This window comes from Panthera leo, chromosome B1 (assembly GCF_018350215.1).
Source record: "Panthera leo isolate Ple1 chromosome B1, P.leo_Ple1_pat1.1, whole genome shotgun sequence".
NCBI lineage: Eukaryota > Metazoa > Chordata > Mammalia > Carnivora > Felidae > Panthera > Panthera leo.
This window is the reverse complement of record NC_056682.1, coordinates 21,163,685-21,182,003: the sequence shown is the minus strand read 5'-3', so window position 1 is coordinate 21,182,003 and position 18,319 is coordinate 21,163,685. Positions and strand designations below refer to the sequence as shown.

The 18,319-nt window shown below is 43.4% G+C and overlaps 1 protein-coding gene across 1 annotated transcript in view; it reads right to left on the bottom strand.

Annotated features, from left to right (window-relative positions):
• The window catches only part of MTMR7 (myotubularin related protein 7), a 106,503-nt gene that overhangs the window by 11,356 nt on the left and 76,828 nt on the right, over window positions 1–18,319 (bottom strand). Inside the window, exons 7-8 of the mRNA XM_042934391.1 lie at window positions 16,310–16,442; window positions 273–382 (exon numbers count right to left, since the gene is read on the bottom strand). Of these exons, the coding sequence (XP_042790325.1) occupies window positions 273–382; window positions 16,310–16,442 (243 nt within the window). The remainder of the gene's footprint in view (window positions 1–272; window positions 383–16,309; window positions 16,443–18,319) is intronic.

Genomic DNA, 18,319 nt, shown 5'->3' with positions numbered 1-18,319 from the left:
ACCCTCCCTCCCCTCTGGGTTCCTTAAGACTTTTCCCGTACTCGAATTCTTCAGCTGTTACCGGCCTCAGTCCTTTTCCCAAAAGGGAAAGACCGAGACTGTCCTCTCTTTTGCACATCCTAAGAGGGCAAACTGTGGCCTGCAAAGCCAGCTCCCCACTCGGCGAGGCACAGCTTAGCGTGGCGGCCACAGCAGATGGGGAGGAAGCAGGCAGGATCCCTGTTCTGAAGTCAGAGTACCAGTCCGCTGGCTGCTCTGCCCTTCTCACCCACCTTTGCAATGAAGATTCCTGCATCCATGATGGCCTTAATGTGCCTTAACCAGCCAGAGTTCTCCAGTCCCCACAGAAAGTCACTCATCGAGGGAGATTTAAGTTCGCACACTGCAAGATAAATGTTATGAAAGCAAAATAAAGGCAATTTCATAGTTTACATCTGATCATATTTGCAGGTAGTTGGTTAATGATTCCTTCATTGTAGTATTTTCTGCAAGAAATTAAGTCAAGATAAATGCCCATACTTAATAAAATGGATTCTACCGAACCACTGCAGGCAAGGCTCTTACTACTTTCTCCCGTCATCAGGGATGCCGCATTTCAGAAGTATTCCATTTGTAAAGTTTAAACCCTAATATTAATGAAAATCATTGTTACCACAGTAGAATGTCCGGCAGAGAAGACGGATTTACGATACTCGCCCTGGGGCACTAAGGAGTACATGAATGCACACACTACACGGGAAAGTTCTTGTAACGCCCCCCAGCACCCGCCCAGCTAGAACTCTGCAGCACCCAACCACTTGGGTTTTGTGAAAACACAAAACAGAACTATCCTAAACATCTTCAAAAGAAATGTTCCAACTCTTCTTGCCAGCAACCCCCACCCACTGGGAGTAAGGCCTGGGGCAACTGAGTGGCTCAGTCGGATGAGCATCTCACTCTTGATCTTAGCTCGGGTTGTGATCTCAGGGGCGTGAGTTGAAGCCCTGTGGGCACCTGGGTGGCTCAGTGGTTAGGCATCCGACTTCAGCTCAGGTCATGATCTCACGGTTTGTGGGTTTGAGCCCCGCATCGGGCTCTGTGCTGACAGCTCAGAGCTCTGGAGCCTGCTTCGGATTCTGTGTCTCCCTCTCTATGCATCCCCCCCCCCCACTTGCCCCTGTCTCTCAAAAAATAAATAATAAAAAAGAAATTTTAAAAAAATGAGAACCTGTCCTTCTCACCTGCTTCTCCAACATCAAGTTAGGGGTTTTCCCTTGACTGAAAATAAAGATAAGCTAGAATCATCTTGCTATCTATATTTACACAACTAAGGCAGGCATGTCAACACTTCTATAATATCACAAGCAATTTCACCTCTAGAGGTTACCTTTTAGTTAACACAAAGCATGAAAAAGCTTTAGAGCTAGTGTTCTATGGATCAGAAATAATTACATTCCAAAGTTTGTGTGTTTTATACCCAGGAAGCAGTTTTGAGGAATCCTATAAATCAACCAACGACACGTCATGTCCCATAGATTCACGTTTGTTTGCCTATTTTTTTGTACTCCGTGATGCAGTGACACATGCAGGGAGCGGAGGGCCCTTTTGCCCGCCCTCCTCCACCCCCCGCCGTGCTGTCAGGAAGTGGCTATATGGTCCTGCACGAGTCATTTCCACTTTTTGAGGCTCTATTTCTTCATGTTTAAAATAGGGAAGGTGTATTGCATTATATCTAAGTGTCCTTCCAGCTCTAACCTCCCACATTCAACTTCGTTAACTCTTCAAAAGTATTACATACTTGGAATACAGACAACGACTAACTACAATATTTAATTTATCGACTGGCCTTTCCTCCAATATGCTATGGAACAGATGGTTCACTCTCTCGTTTCCTGCAATTTGACAGCCACATTAAAACACACACACACACACACACACACACACACGTACTCCAATTCTGAGTAACAAATGACAGCAACGATAACACCAAAATTCCTAGCAAAAGGCCCTACTTAAAAAAACCTTTATAATTATCAACACGGTTAGGCAAAATTCCAAACTCCTGAGCGGGAAGGCTGCTCTGGTGACCTAACACGCAGCCGGCGAACGGTGTTCTCTCTGGCATCGCTCTGACTCTAAGCGCTGTCCGTTTGTCAGAGGTTACAGTGCCATCCCCGGCCACTTATGTCACCTACCTGCAGGAGAGCACGCTACCAGTAGCAGGGAGAAAGCACGTGCAAATCAGCACAGGAAAAGGTGCTCTGCTGGAGCTCAGTGGAAATACACAGACCGATGCACAGAAGTCATAGCCCTGTGGGGCAGCCCCGGGGCCCTGGGCACTCCTCACAGGCTGTTTCCAAGGCTATGGTGTCCTTAACCACTACCGTGTGTTAAGTTATGAGACATCTGAACATATGAAAGATTTCATTTTTTTAAGATTGATTCTTTAAATGTGTGTTTATTTATTCTGAGAGAAAGAGAAAGGAAAGAGAATCCCACGCGGGCTTTGCACCACCAGCACAGAACCTGACGTGGGGCTCGATCCCACAAACCGTGAGATCATGCCAAAATCAAGAGGTGGATGTCCAACCAACTGAGCCACCCAGGCGCCCCAACGTATGAAAGATTTTTAAGTGATGTAGCAGACACTCAAACTGGCCACAGTTATTTCAGCCCTTTCTTGGAAAAAAAAAAAAAGTTACAAATAAAGTCCCATGTTCCTATGTCATCCTGCTTTTCCATCTTAAGTCTGAGAACACCGCCAGGCAGGTTGACGCCCCTTCACGACTTACTTACTAGCTGTGTGATCTTGGACACCTTCCATAGCCTCTCTGTGCCTCAGTCTTCTCAGCTGTAAAGTGGGGATAATAGCCCCTGTATCAAAGAGTTATTTCATACGTTGTTTTATATGTTAGCCCTCATGACTATTAATTATTCTCACACTTCTAAGCCTTTTGCAACTTGATTTTTTTATCCAAAATTTTATTTTTTAGACATCCATATTATGTAGGTAGATTTTACTCATTTGACAAGTATATATAATATTCTACTCTATGACTACGTCTTGGATTATGTATCCATTCCCCTACTCTTACTAGTGAGTTGTTTCCTCCTTTTCAGTATTTACAAACAGTGCCTCAAAAGATATCTGACTACAGTCTCCCTGTGAAAAATCTCCCTGTACATGCATGTCAATAAGTGAAACGGGCTGGGTCATAGGGTCCTACCACATATCCCCAGACCGCTCTCCACAGGGGCTTCTGCAGTCTGCATCCTCAGCAGCAGGGCGGGAGAATCCCTCTCTCCCATACTAGCCAACAGCTGTGCTTGGCGATGCTTTCGGGTCGGCCAGTGCTATTTCTCTATGGGGATCAATGGCAGTTTGTTTGTTTTCATTGCTTCTACTCTCGGGATGAATCTGGTTTTTCTAGGTTCATTCTGTTTGCTCCCTTGCTTGCGCATGTATGTGTGTGCGAGCACATGTGTGGTCTGTCTTCCACGGTGGGCTTTCCTCAAGTGCCCCGTGATCTCTGTCCATTCATTCGTAAGCGCAGGGCACTAACAGGTGACTGGATGTGCTGGGTGTACGAACAGACCTCTTAGTTTCAGGGCTTTGCCGTGTGAGATCTGGCCATCTGAGCCCCCAAACTTCAGGATCAGCAAGTCCTTTCTCTTGGAATGGCTGCAGGCCCCAGGAAAGGACTTTCAAATACCTGAGCAACTCCATAAGAATGGATGCCAGTGTCCTCAGAGCAGAGCAGTGAGGAGAAGCATGGGTCTTCTTCCATACACAGACATTTACTTAATCCCCCTTCTTTGGCCTGCTATTCCCTGCCCCTTCTTCCAGCTATGCCTGCTGTCCATGAGCCCAGAGTCTCTCTAGTCAACCTTTCCAGAAAGTTCATCACTAATCTTCCCTTGTGGAGGTGAGGGAAGAGCCTTCAATGGGCAGCACAGGTGAGGGAGGAGGCTGGTGTCTAAGGACAGACATTCAGAGGAAACTGATGCCTCATTCCAGAGCTTTCTGAGGGTCCGCGGGGCTGTGTGGCTTGCTTCAGTGTTTCTCACCACTCCCACCATAAATTTCAGCCTTTCTCTAGTCAGTTAACCAGTCAGTCATTGTTCATCCACCTATTTTCTAGTGTTGCAACTTTTGTTGCTGGCACCTCCTCTCCCATTCTCCCACTGTCCCACTCGTTCATGTCTTTGCCTTTTTTTTTTTTTTTTTTTTTACCATTTCCTTATCATTTTAGTGGGGGTTGGGGGAAAATGGGTGACTATATGCATCAGTATGCTAAGTATAACTGGCGCAGAGGCATGATCGAGTTCTGGGTCTGTATGAGGCAGGGGTTGGGACTGAGATTCCCTGTATCAAACTGAGCCATTAAAAATAATCCACTTGTGGACTCAGGGTGATGACCAGGATGCATGGACTTGACATGAGGAAAATAAAAATTTACCCAAGGGGAAAAAAAAAATTGTTGTCCTGAGATGTTGAAACCCTAGGTCTAATCCCATACAAGTCTAGGATCTAAAATGATCTTTTCCTTATATGCAGGATCCCCTAGTTAATAAATTTTCATATTTGGGCTGGAGTCTTATGATAAGTGGCAGAAGCAAACCAAAAAACTGTTCAGGAGCAACACTTCCATAATTTTATGGAATCCCACAGAAAATCTTCACTGAAAATGAGTATACAATAAAAAATAACAATACACCAAGGAACAGTGTTCTCAGGTAAAAGCAAAGAGATAAACAAGATACAGGATTAACACCCCCCAATTATATGATATAGCAGAACAGTAATCTGGGGCTGAGTTTAATACACAGTAAAGCCTTGGTTTGCGAGCATAATTTGTTCCAGAAACAGGTAATCTGAAACAGTCATCTATCAAAATGAATTTCAAGAACCACTGGCTCAGTGGTTATCCTGTGACATTCGGCATCACGTAAGATGCGTACCACAAGACATCGCTCGTTTATCAAATTAAAATGTTTGCTTGTCTTCTGGAACACTGGCAGAACAGGCTCACAATCCAAGGTTTTACGTATTTGAACTGGAGTAGGAGGAAGGAAGGCTCCCACAACATGTAAAACGGATGGCTCTCCCCACCCCCACCCTTTCCTTCTGGCACCTGGAAATTTCTTCTTCTTTCTTTTCTAACAGTTTTGTAATCGAATTTGACTTAAAATTCACTCACTCAAAGTGTATGATGACTTTTAGTATATTCAGAGTTGTGTATCCATCACCATAATCAATTCCAGAATGTTTTCATCACCCCTAAAAGAATCCCCCTACCCATTAGCAGTCACCCGCATTTCCCCTTCCCCCAGCCCTAGACAACCGCTAATCTACTGTCTTTCTGTATAGATTTGCGTATTCCAGATACTTCATATAAACAGGATCATACAATATGTGGCTCATTGTGAGTGGCTTCTTCCGGAGTATAATGTTTCCAAGGTTCATACAAGTTGTAGCACATAAGTACTTCATTCCTTTTTAAGGCCAAATATGTCACTAGATGGATACACTACATTTTCTGATCCACTCATCAGCTGATGGACATTTGGGTTATTTCCACTTCTGGGCTATTATGAACAATGCTTCTATGAATATTCATGTACAAGTTTCATGTGAAATATGTTTCACCTCTCGTGAAAACATACAGAGGAGTGGACTTGCTGGGTCACACCATAACTCCAGGTTTAACCACTTGAGAAAATGCCAGAAGAACTATTTTCCACAGCAGCTGCACTGTGTTACATCCCCACCTGCTGTGAAGACGGTTCTGATGTCCCCACATCCTCATCAACACTTGTAATCACTTGTCTTTTTGATTACAGCCTCCCTAGTGGATGTGCGGTGGTCTCTCGCTGTGGTCTTGACTACCTGATGGCTTATTCCTCTTCTTTCTTACAAGTTCAGTTGCTCATTTAAGTCAATGGTTGCTATATTTATCTGGCATTTCTAGATGTTCTTATGAGACGGTATTTCATATTAGCTTAATCTGACATCTGGGGGAAATGGGAAGGCCTCCATGTTTCACTTAGACTTTGGTTGTATGTGAACTGACCTGTACATTTTAGTAATAATCACGATGTGTGCGTGGGCAACAGCATGTGGTACTGTTCAATGCCCCAGGCTTCAGAGTCAAACCTAACATTTAAATTCCAGCTCTGTCCAACAATGCAACCTGGGGCTAGGTACCGAGCCTTGATTTGCTCAAGTGTGCAATGGGGATAAAACACCCTCCTCAGAGAGTTACCTGAAGGGTGCAAAGAGATCATACATATAAACTATGCCAGGAGCTATGATATATCCTTTATTGTCTGTTCATCCAGCCTGGGGTCCTGACAGGCAGGAGGTACAGACTCATTCAAACCCAAATCTCAAAGCTGAGGCTGTGAAAGGTTAGAACACTCTGACTTCGACTCGGGTCAAGATCTCAACATTCGTGAGTTCGAGCCCTGCATCTGGCTCTGTGCTGACAGCTCGGAGCCTGGAGCCTGCTTCGGATTCTGTGTCTCCCTCTCTCTCTGCCCCTCCCCTGCACATGCTCTGTCTTCCTCTCTCTCAAAAATAAGTATATATTAAAAAAAAAATTTTTTTTAAATAAGAAACGTTAAAACACAAAGTGATCAATGGGAGAAGAACACAAGTCTTGTGACAAACAAGCCTAGAGTTTCTGCCACCACACCACAGCTACCTTAGGTTTAACTAAAACTAGTACCATTACTATTAATAATAAGAGCAAAACTTAAGTAAGTTTTAAGATGCCAGACATTCTTCAGGTGCTTTATATTCAATAGCTTGTTAATTCTCATAATAATCATATGAAGAAGGTACTATTACTATCTTTATTTTATAAAAGTGGAAACCAATGCAAAGAGAGGTTAAGTAACTTGTCCAAGGTCACCAGCTGATAAGCAGTGTAGGCTGGGATTCAATTTGGCTCCAAAGTCCATGCTCTTAAGCAATGTCTATTGACCTCAGTTGTATTATTTTTTGTAATTCAAACATGAACCACTCTAAATGCTCCTTGGCTCCCACATACTATCAACTCAGAGGTGATACACTTTATCACTTAGAATCATACCATCCAGTATAGTGTAGACGCTAGTCACATGTGGCTACGGAATATCTGAAATGTGGCAAGCCTGGACTGAGATAGCCTATGAGTGCAAGGTACGTCCTGAATGTCAAACACTTAGTATGAAAAAGAAATAAAAAATATCTCGCTAATAGTTTTTGTAATGATTACATGTTGAAATGATAACATTTTGGATATACTGAGTTAAATACAAACGTATTATAAAAATCCATTTCTTTTCACTTTTTTTAATGCAGCCCTAGAAAACATAAAATTACAAATGTCCACACCTGTGCCTTTCATTCTATTTGTCTGGGACGCAGGGACTTAGAGTGCTCAAGGAAGATGAACTTGATTAGCAGTCTCCAACCGTTTTTGCACATGTATCCCTGCAATAATGTTTTAAATTATGGATTCTCTCACGCACCCTGGAATAATACATCAGAGTAAGAATGAGGATGTGATCAAGGGTGTGTTTTTCTTTTATAAAGTTGGCAAAAGGGCAATTAGGAAGGGAGGTGGCAAAGGGCAGATGGCTTCAAGCCTGGGCCAAGGAGCCTTCCAAGGCACATGGGGCAGTTTTAGGAGGAGAGCACATCAAAGTCAACACCGTAAGGCAAGCTAGCCAGGGTGCACCTCATAAATCTTCCCGGGAGCTCAGGTGTGTGCAGCCAGTGTGAAGACAGGTTGCAGAATCTAATGCAAAGGCAGAGGGCCAGCCTCTCATTAAAACTGAGCACACCCTGCCTTCCCTCCCTCGTGACCCTGCCCAGCAGTACCACTCGGTTCCTGCAGGGGGCAGGCTCGCCTGTGCCAGTGCACGCAGCCCGGTGGGAAGCAAAATTCCAGCACTCTCTGGGACCTCTCCCCACTCCCAGGGCGCCTGCTGTTTGGTCTCTCTGTTTAACCTCAGGCCATGACCCAAAGTGTTCAACTTAATCCTAAAATACACACATTCCACCACGTAGAGTCTCAGGACTCCACTGTCCTTTAAATCTTCCACAAGATAACATTACCTTGCAAATGTTTGTGTTTTTTTCTTTTCACTAAATAGGCCAAATGTTCTGGTTGTTATCGTAGTAGGGCTTAGGGCTAGTTGGCATTCCCATTTATTTCAGAAAGTCCAGGGAGCATGAGGGATATCTTGGCGTCCAAACCCTGAGGCTCAGCCCAAGAACAAATAATCCTTTTCACCTTCTCTTCCCACAAGGCATGGAAATGACAGCAAGTTTAAAAATAAAGACACCAGGCTTTCCAGCTAACCTGGAGATGGTCTGTGCCAAAAGCAAGAGAGGAACAGACAGCTCACAGAAACAAGTCCCTACAAGGGACTGCCAGAGAGAATGTTCCAGTGCTTCCTTCTCCATTTAGCTCACTCAGCAAGGGCACAAGCTGCTCTATCTCCTGCCAGGCCAGCTCCTTCCTTCCCACGCTGAGCCGGCTCCTGGTCTAACATTTCTGTTCTCAGGAACGTTAAAAACTGCACACGCTAAATAAAATAACCTCAAGCAGGTTCTCAAAGAAGGTAAGCCCCGGGAATATTCTCCCACCAAAGGCCGAGTGGCGGGGTCAACGCCATCAGCTCTGCAGATGATTAATACACACGGACAGATGGGGGAACACTTGAGAATAAGACAATCAGTGCCTGCATTTTTAAATCTAAAACTGGCGGGTTTGTTTGGATAAACTCAGGATAAGACAGAAATACCGATTTGTTCACTCTTGTTGCCAAACCCAAACCAATATTTACAAACCATTTGGCTGAACGAAGTTCACTGCAGCTGACATCAGAGGCATATGCCACAGATTACAGAGAATTGTACTTACTTACCAGGAGTTTAATGCCCAGGTCTAACAGTATTTGTTTTACATAACAGGGCATCTATATCCCATCAACATATAAAAACAACACTTAAAAAAAGAAGAGATATAGAACTATAGGGCCTGGAAATAAGAAATTTGCTTGGGAGAAAATAAGCCTTAGACAATCTTCCTTAGATATTTCCTAACACCAATCTCATTTTTTCATATATGGTTATTGGGTGGGATCCGCGAAGATGCAAAGACAATCTCCATTTGAACCCTTTGGGATGTTGGTCTTTTTTGTCTCCTAAGATCTAACGTCAAAGTGTACATGGCCTTCCCTTAATTACCAGCCTCACAGCCACCCGAGTTCTGCTGATGTTTGATTTGTCCCTTTCCCGTTTTAGAGTCAAAAAGCCAAGCCCACTGAAATGATCTTCAACGAACTGGCAAAACAGTAGTCCTCTGCCTTCACGGAAAATCCTAGCAGGTGAAACCATTCAAAGAGGACTCAACGATGGCCTCTGAGAGGGAAGTGTTTGCTTATGCCTGTTTTATAGTCTGCCTTTTACTTAGAGCCCACCATGGTGACACAGAATAACTTCTGAGCTCTGCACGAATTGTATCCCATTTATGAGTGTTAGTGCTATGCTCCTCCCTATCCAGGCCAAGCAACACGGGTTCTCTTTACAGAGAACTTTACACTAACTGGACACCTCTGTATATTGGCTTCTCTACAGGACACCAACAAGATTAGTGACTATTCTCTAAAATGACTCCAGCCTTGTGCATGATGCTGTTTTCTGGAATCACTTTACAATAACACCACGGAAGCCATGTTTGTATATAGCCTTGTTTTCTTTTAAAGGGTTGGATGATGAGAGAAATTGGTAAGGCACAGTCAAGCCTAAATTCCGTATACCTGTTAGCACTGCCTGAATTAGTAGCAGAGAAAACAGTATCCACGGGCAGACATGTGAGTGAGTCTGTGTGTGGGTCCAGCTACTAATAAACATGAATGGGCGTATAAATCCATGTAGGCACACACACACATTCCAGTAACACTAATTACCACTGGCCTAAAGGAAACTGAGCAGCAGGTTCACAAAAAAAAATACCCTCAGCATTTATTAGCTCTGCAAGTGAATTCCGTGTCTGAGAACACAATTTGCAGCAAATAAATACAAAAACACACGTGCCTGTTTATATTACATCTACCATATGGAAGGCTTGGGGCTTGGTAGTTTTCTCTCCACGAACTGACACAACCTCCCACCTGCAATAGGGCTAATTATCTCAGCTTCTAGAAGAGGACCAGGTCCACACACTATCAGCACAGTAAGTACGCTGTGATGGGAATCGCGTTCCCTTGACTCCAATTTCCGTGTTTTTTCCCCACTACAAATAGACGATAATTAGCTCAGTAAGCAAACTGAGCCAGGATGAACAGGAACGTAACTGAAGGTAAGGCTCAGCGTCTAAATAGGAAACTTAAAGCAAATGGAAATAGAGAAGTCTAGACTGGGAGAAAATGGTGAGAGGCTGGGAAGTCAGGGGGGATGTACAATGTCAGCGGTTGGCACTGGAGAGCAGGCCCAGGAATCTTGAAGATCAAGATGGGGGCAGCACATAAGTAAAGTGGTGAACGAAGCAGCATATGCTGCAGAGGATGTAGTGGGCGGGGACCCATTCCACTCTCATCACACCCACTGACAGAGCCGCCAGGACCAACATTCTCACCAAATCTCACACCTTACCGGCCCTGGCAAGGAACTCCTGAATTGCCAAATTCCAACGACAGCCCTGTGGAAAAAAGCTCGCCGTGTCACTAAAATTAGTCATGTCTATCTTTAGTTGCATGGGAGGCACCGTCTTCTACCAGCATTCCTTGTGTAAATGTCCTAGTTATCCAAAACCTAGCCATCATGATTAACGAAGTATCCAACAGTAATTTGAGGGTGAAATTAATCTTTGAAGTGCGTCTGTGAATGTCACGATAAAACCTAATTAGGATTAAAACAGCCACTATTCTCTCCTTCAGTCACTTTGTTGCCTCTTGCCTTCTCCTTGACAATGTCACCTAGACATGAAGTCTTTGGCTTTGACGTCCAGTTAAAACATTCAACCCCCTGACTTACCTAGGGATAGCCCTCAGTAACAAGTAAGCATCTTTTCTCCCTGCCCACGATATTTACCCTGCATCAAAATCAGTACTTTGTTTGGCATTAATGAATGAAGCATTTTTCTATCCAATGCCCAGCATGTAGAAAACTCTCAATAACCATCTGAGGTACAGATGAACGTCTGAGATCACTACGGTAGCACCTACTTCTTCGTACTTACAATATGCAGGTATTGTGCCTGGTGCTGTGCCTACATTATCTACCCTACAGGGTATTATGTACTCCCAATTTTCAGACTGGAAAGGTGGCTTAAAGAAGTTTACTCAGTCATCATCCACGGTCACACAGCCAGTAAATAATTGACCTGGAGTCCAGTCCACAGCACATACCCCCCCGGGAAGGCACGTTCTTTCCTCCGTGCCTTAGGGCTTAGGATATTATCGTCCAGATTAGCTGATACCATCCAGCACCCTATCAGCCACATTTTACATCCTTTGACAACACCACAGAGAGCAAGGTACATGCTCTTGATCTGTTTCTTTCCTCCAAGTGACCATGAACTGGTGACAAGTAAAGCCTGACAGGACAGCTCTGTTGGTCATGCGGAGCACTTTTTGAAAAGCCTTAGATAAATGTAAAGCCATCTAATTCCATGTTAATGGGAAATTCGGTTTTCTGTGTGGAAACCCATACCTTATGGCTAAATGGTGATTTCCAGGCAGGTCTGGTTGGCTGTCTCATCTAACGGGTTAGTAATTGAGGAAGTTAATAATGGTAAAAAGTCAAAACATAGAGAACTGAAAAAATTTTAACATTTATAGCCTTTTATTAGCTCGTATCTGATAGAACTTCATAAACTTGTAGGCAATGTAATAGGAAATGCTTCAAAGTGAAAAACTTTAAATTTTAAACTTAAACTTTAATTTTCATTTAAAATTTAAATTTGTATGCCTATAAAGAGTTAAACTGCTCCATTTCTATCAGGGTGAATTAGTTATCACCTCATAAAGGTATGAGATGAAGAAGAAAGTATCAAACAAAAGGGACATTTGAACCGATAGCCACAACCTTTACTGTGAGCAGAGAGAAATATTTCATGGAATTGGAGCTGGGTGCATTAGGGATTGCTCCCTTCTAGACCTTGATGTGCCCAGGGCAACCTGGCAGGGAGACCAGAGCAGGAAGTCACATGACCATAATACCCACTGCCTCCCATGACGTACTCAAAATTCTCTGCTTTCAACCATCCATTCAACACCTAATGAAAGTTCTGAATAATTGGGCTCAGAACCTTCACACAGAAGCACAGATCAGATGCGATCTCTGGGGCCACCTCGTTTTGCCACAAAACTTTCTCCACTGTCAATGCCCACAATTCCGGGGGATATGACAAAAGTGATTACACTGTGGGTCCTGCTACAAAGATTTCAAGCTTTTAAATTGAATTGACTCTGGCCCTGTTCAAACAGCCCTTCACTGTAGTATTGTCCAAATCACAGAATGGATGCTGGGCCCTTTCCCCGTGCTCTGGACCCATTCCCATCTGACCTGCCATTGGGCTGAGATCTGTATCTCTGTTAAATAAATTTGCTGAGAAAACATCCACAAGACCTGACAGGTGGTTTATTAAATTATTGTTGATGAACCTTTGCTGAGTGGACACAGACCCTATCATAAGGCAAGCACCTCCATGCCTCTAAAATTGTGCTATCTCACTCCACGTCTCCTGAATAAAGAAAGTGAGAAAAGTAGCCCATAGAAAGGCCTGGGACCTATCAAGTATTTGTGTGGCTGGCTGAATTAATCCGTAGCCCATTAACCTACCCATTTTATTCATAACGTACTTCAAGCTCAGTACTGCTTCCCATGAGAAAGCATAATACACCAAACACGGGAAAGCACTTAATGGTTTGCCAGGAATCTTTTCAGTAAATCTGTAAGTTAGGGATGATGCATTGTTCACATTGTTTTATAAGTACAGGAAATGAGGTTTGTTCAAGTTTATTCAGGGACTAAAAACAGAACCCAGTACCAGTTCTTCAGACGCGTGGCCAGGGCACTTTCTACCCAACCTGCTACCTAGAAAGGCCGTAAAGCCAGGGGCTGAAGAGCGTGGCATCTGGATTCCTACTAATCAGGGGAAAATCTTGGTTCTACCACCTACTGTTGTGAGCGCGCATGAGTTTCTCAGCCTGTGCACCTCAACCTCCTCGTCCGTCAAACAGGGATATTAAGAATAGCCACAAGGGTGCTTGAGGACTACTTGAATAAATACATCTGAGAAATCAAAACAGTGTCCACTACGTAGTAAGCACTCCATCAATGTTATAACATCGTTACCATGTGTGGTGGTTATCTGGGAGCTTGTCTGATGCTAGACCCACAAATCAATGAGGATCGCTCTAAGGTGATGGAAAGTACTAGGCACAAATCCTGCTTCGTTATGTGATCCTGGGAAGCGCGTGTTCTTAAAAACTTTCAAATTAAATATGTAATGTAAAAATGTTTTAAATGTAATATACCAGACTCTAGAATTGGAGAGAGGCACGCCTTGAAAAAATAACCTGCCATATTGTGAAGAGCGTGTGTAGAGGTCCACATGGCACAGACGTGTGGGCTTTTTATTGACTATTCCAATTAAAAAGAAAAAAGAAAATACAGGCATCTGGGAGGCTCAGTCGGTTGAGCTTCCTACTTTGGCTCAGGTCACGATCTCGCAGTTCGGGGGTTTGAGCCCCACGTTGGGCTCTGTGCTGACAGCTCAGAGCCTGGAGCCAGCTTTGGATTCTGTGTCTCCCTCTCTCTCTGCCCCTCCCCACTCACTCTCTCTCTCAAAAATAAATAAACATTAAAAAAATTTTAAATAATAAAAAAAAGAAAATATAGGGCATCCTTTTATTATTTGAGAGAAAAACATTATCCCAATCATCCAAAGGGAAGGCACTGTAGAAAACAAGAAATTACAAAAGTCCTTCATAACTGGAAGGTATCATTACTATCTCATTGGGAGATATGAATACTGCAAAGTAAGTCTGGTTTAGAACTTAGAAATCAAAGTTAAAATTAAATGAGCTCTATAAATGGACCTACACCAGATGTGAACCTGGTCCTAAATTTCAGTTTCTAATGAAATATCTCACAGCCCTTGCTCACAGAGCAGCTAGAATGCAAACATTTTTTTTCCTTTTCCATTATTCAGAATCTATTCTGATATTAACGGTGGTAAAAAAAAAAAAAAAAACTCAAAAGAAAATAACAACCATGAATAAAATGCACTATCCCTCTTCCTACCAAATGACCAGCAGCACAAACCTTCCGATCTCTTTGATGCCAAGGACAGCTACTGGCAACAGAAAAAGCCTTAGAAGGTGGGTCTGGTTGCATCACTTCATCAGCTGAGCCTCCACAATTGGTTTATAATTTACTTGGTAAAAACAGATAGTCAAACATTGGTCAAGTTCCCTGAAAGTCATCCAGAAGGTTGTCCTTGCTTACTGTGCTGACAGAGAGCTGAAAAAGTGCTGTCGAACTACTGTGGTCCCTCTTATAACAGAGACCGCCCTCCAGGGCCCTGTCGGTTTGCTTGCCCTTTAGAGGAAGGGAGGCAGACCACAGGTATAAGGGCAGGAGCAACAGTTCCTAATGAGAAACCAAATAATGCTAATTCGAAACCTAAAGTCCAAGTGAAAGGTTATAAAAACTCTTAAGAGCTCCTTTCTGCATAGAAGAAAATGTACATTCTCAAAAGTCAGCTTATGAAATTACTGCATGAAAAATACTGTTTTTTTAATGAATCTGATAATGAACTTCACACTAAGGTCTTCATACTAAAGTTAGCCTATGCCTTTAATAACAGCACAAAGCTAGTCAAATTTTTCGACACCTAAAAAGCACAGCTAATAGCAGGGACAGCCAAACTGCCCATGATTATCTCCAAAAGTTCAGTCATGCCCCAGGGATGTCACTGTGGCCTGAGACAAGGTGACTTTCATGAGGAAATAAGAAAGAGATTCTCTGGGGCTGTGGTGGGTTTTTTCAGATGCAGGATGAGCTTTCTTCTAACCATTCAAATGCCCAAGGTTAAGATATTTGCAACCAGGGGCATCAAATTATAGTCATAGACCCATAGGGCTTGAAGGGCCCATAGAAATGGGCCTCTCATTCTATAGCAGGTAACAGGGCCCAGTGAAGGCAACTGATATGTGCAAGTTTCACAGTGACTGAGCTGACCCAGCAAATTGAGGAAAGAGAATGGAAATCAGGAATGTGCCGCTCAAGTCCCTCCAGCCCCACCCGGCAAGGTTCTCACTACCCCGTCCTTCTCATGAGGCAGAGAACTGCATACTAACTGAGAGCAAATGTGTACCCCTAGAAAAAGGAAAAGCACTTCCTTTGTCCCCTTCCTTCCACCCTCCATTTCCTATTCTGACAGCCCACTTTTCTCCCACTCAGTTCCACCTTTCCAGGGCCTCAGAGTGCAAGCACAGCGGTTCGCAGTCTTTCCAGGACCCCAAGGTGCAAAGCCAAGGGTCTTGCATCCTCCTTGCTCGGTTCCCACTAGAGCCAGAGGCGGTGGACGGCGCCTTCACAATCACATGGAGCAGAAGCAGTAAATGAGACTGGTTTTGCTTGAAACGCAGAATTTCTGCTAATCAGCTTATGGCTGGTTTGGCCACAAGAATGGTGGCTCTACACTGCATAATCCATCTTTGTAACTTCCTGTCTCCATAAGCCTGTGTGTATGTGTCCTGCTGTGCAAGGTGCTGGGGTGGAGGGGGAGGGGAGACGCAGGGCGGTGCGGCGGCGGTCTAGGCGCAGGCGCAGTGCAGTGCTTGCTGCTGTATCCGCTCCTGCAACACGTTCCCTTCTCATGGCGTTTCGGCCCCTCGGATTCATTGTATACACCTCATCCCGACACACGAACAGACCTGGCTATCGCTCTAAATGTAGGGCCGCCTTATCTCTAAATGGCCTTGAATGTGGGTCAAACTAATATCATGAGGGAGAGAAAAAATACTCCCGTGCACTTTTATCTTTAGACCGTAAGCACAGAAGAGCCCCGGACTTTCCCCCCAAAAAAATAAATAAAATAAATTTTAAAAATAAAACCATTTCACCATGACACTTAAAAAATAAGGGAAAGGCTTGAATGTTTAAGGAGTCACTGCAATATGACATTTGTCTCAACTTACCCCACCTATGTAAACAGCGTCACTGTAACAACTCAAAAAGCAAAAGGCTCTCTTATTCCACTTGACATGAAAACGTTTCGCTGCATTTTTTCTTTACTGCTGTGCCTAAGGAAATGCTTACCTTCCAGCATTTTTTGCAAACTGTTCCTCATGACGTGGATGTTCTCTATCCCGATGAACTGAAACTTGATATTGGAGTAGTTATCTTCGTTCTCATAGCCCTTCCCTGCGGCACGATTTGCCATTGCATTGAGCTGCGGTGGTCAGCAAAACAGAAGGGTCACCGATGGCATTCAGGACATAACACAACCCGCACATTTCCCCGACAGCCATTAAGCAGTTCAAAATGATGTGCAGAAACACAACATGTTTGAAATCAGGGGAATAGTGTGCTGAGCTGCTCAGGCACGCATGCTGAGCTTATATGTTTGTTGACGTGGGGAAACGTTTTCTTAGCTGGAAAGCATTCTGCACATCCCTTCTGGAGATGCCTCTTACAGTTCCATGAGAGAGGCCAGATATGCAATTCTGTGAAAGAGCCGAGTCGCCCTGACTTAACCAAACAGCATAACCTGTAGGTCGGCAAAAGAATGTCAGCAGATACAGCTGGAGTACAAAGCTCTGTGGGCTAAATCGTATCTTCCAGGATTGTACTGCCAATAAACACATTATCCTATAGGAATGATGGCGGGTTTCTAATCTGCTTCCAAGAATCCCCCAGTTAAACCTTGAACAGGAATCACGGACTAAAGCGAGGGGATGCAGCCCTGTCTCCAGAGCCATTTCCTCCAGGCAGTAGACACCTGCTAAGAGGGTTTGGGGACCACTTTCATTACCATAATTTTGTAGATGTGAAGTGGAGGTTTCCCAGTGCAAATCAGGTTAAAGACAATGGACTTTGAAGACATTTATTAAATGCAAACTTCTGCCCTTATCCTGTGTAACTCAAACCAAGCAGGGGGCAAGCCCTGCCTTAGCTGGAAAATACATACGTTTCTGGAATGGACGGACGTATTACTGTTAATGTTCTATCTTTGCTGTTTGGCTAAGCAGGTAGTCACATCCTAGGAAACAGTATTCACTGACCATGTTCCTCTTCTGTCCACAAAAGGCAGGTGGGTTATCCCAGGCAGAAAACTGACACCAGGAACTCACCACCAGAAAATATATATAAATATATATATCAGTTTTTAGGCTGACAGTGAGTTACCAGGGGAATATTAACAAATACTTTCCAAAAAGCTAAGTTAAAAACATAAATATTCTTTGACCCAGATCTTTACTTGTGAGAATCATACACAATTAAAACTACCAGCACATAAAGACAGGTGTCCAAGAATGTGTATTAAAACTTTTTAACAGTAAAAACCTGAAAATCTATGCATATCCCAATAGGGTAATGAGGAGACAAATTATACTATGTTCACACCCTGAACTTCTACACAAACAAAAAGAAAGATATGGATTTTACATATACAGAGAGAGACAGAGAGACATGTACACTGATTTGGAACTGGCCATGACATGTTAAGTGACAAGCGTAACCTAAAGAATAATGTTCATACAAATATCTCATTCCTTGTAAAACAAATGATAGATATTTATTCACGTTTATGCACGTTTGATTAAGCAGATTAAAATGAATGAACAACTATACCAACCTGGCAGCAGGCAGAACAAAGAGACAGGTGGCAAGTGACAGGGGATACGATCAATACTATTTTAGATGCTTTTGTGTCCTTGTTACAAACACAGTATATTAGGTCTCTAATTTAAATTATAGACATAACACATATTAGCAGCGAGAAAGAAAACTGCAGAGGACAAGCCAGTGGTACTTAGAGCCCGGGCTGGCAGACACCTCACTTCTCCATAACAGTCCTGCCCATGATTGTCCTGTCACATCAGCTGGGGCACATCAGCCCTTCATGACACTGTTTCCAGTTACCGTCACCCTTCTCCTGGGCATGCTATCAGAACAAAGGGTTTGGCCTTCATCAAGAAAAAAATATGTTACTTTGAAGACAACGTATGTTTATCCCTTAAAAGTTTTATTTTAAGGGGAAACTTTTTTCTAAAATGACTTATAAGCATTATTCTTTTGAAACCCACTGTTACAAAATATCACTGC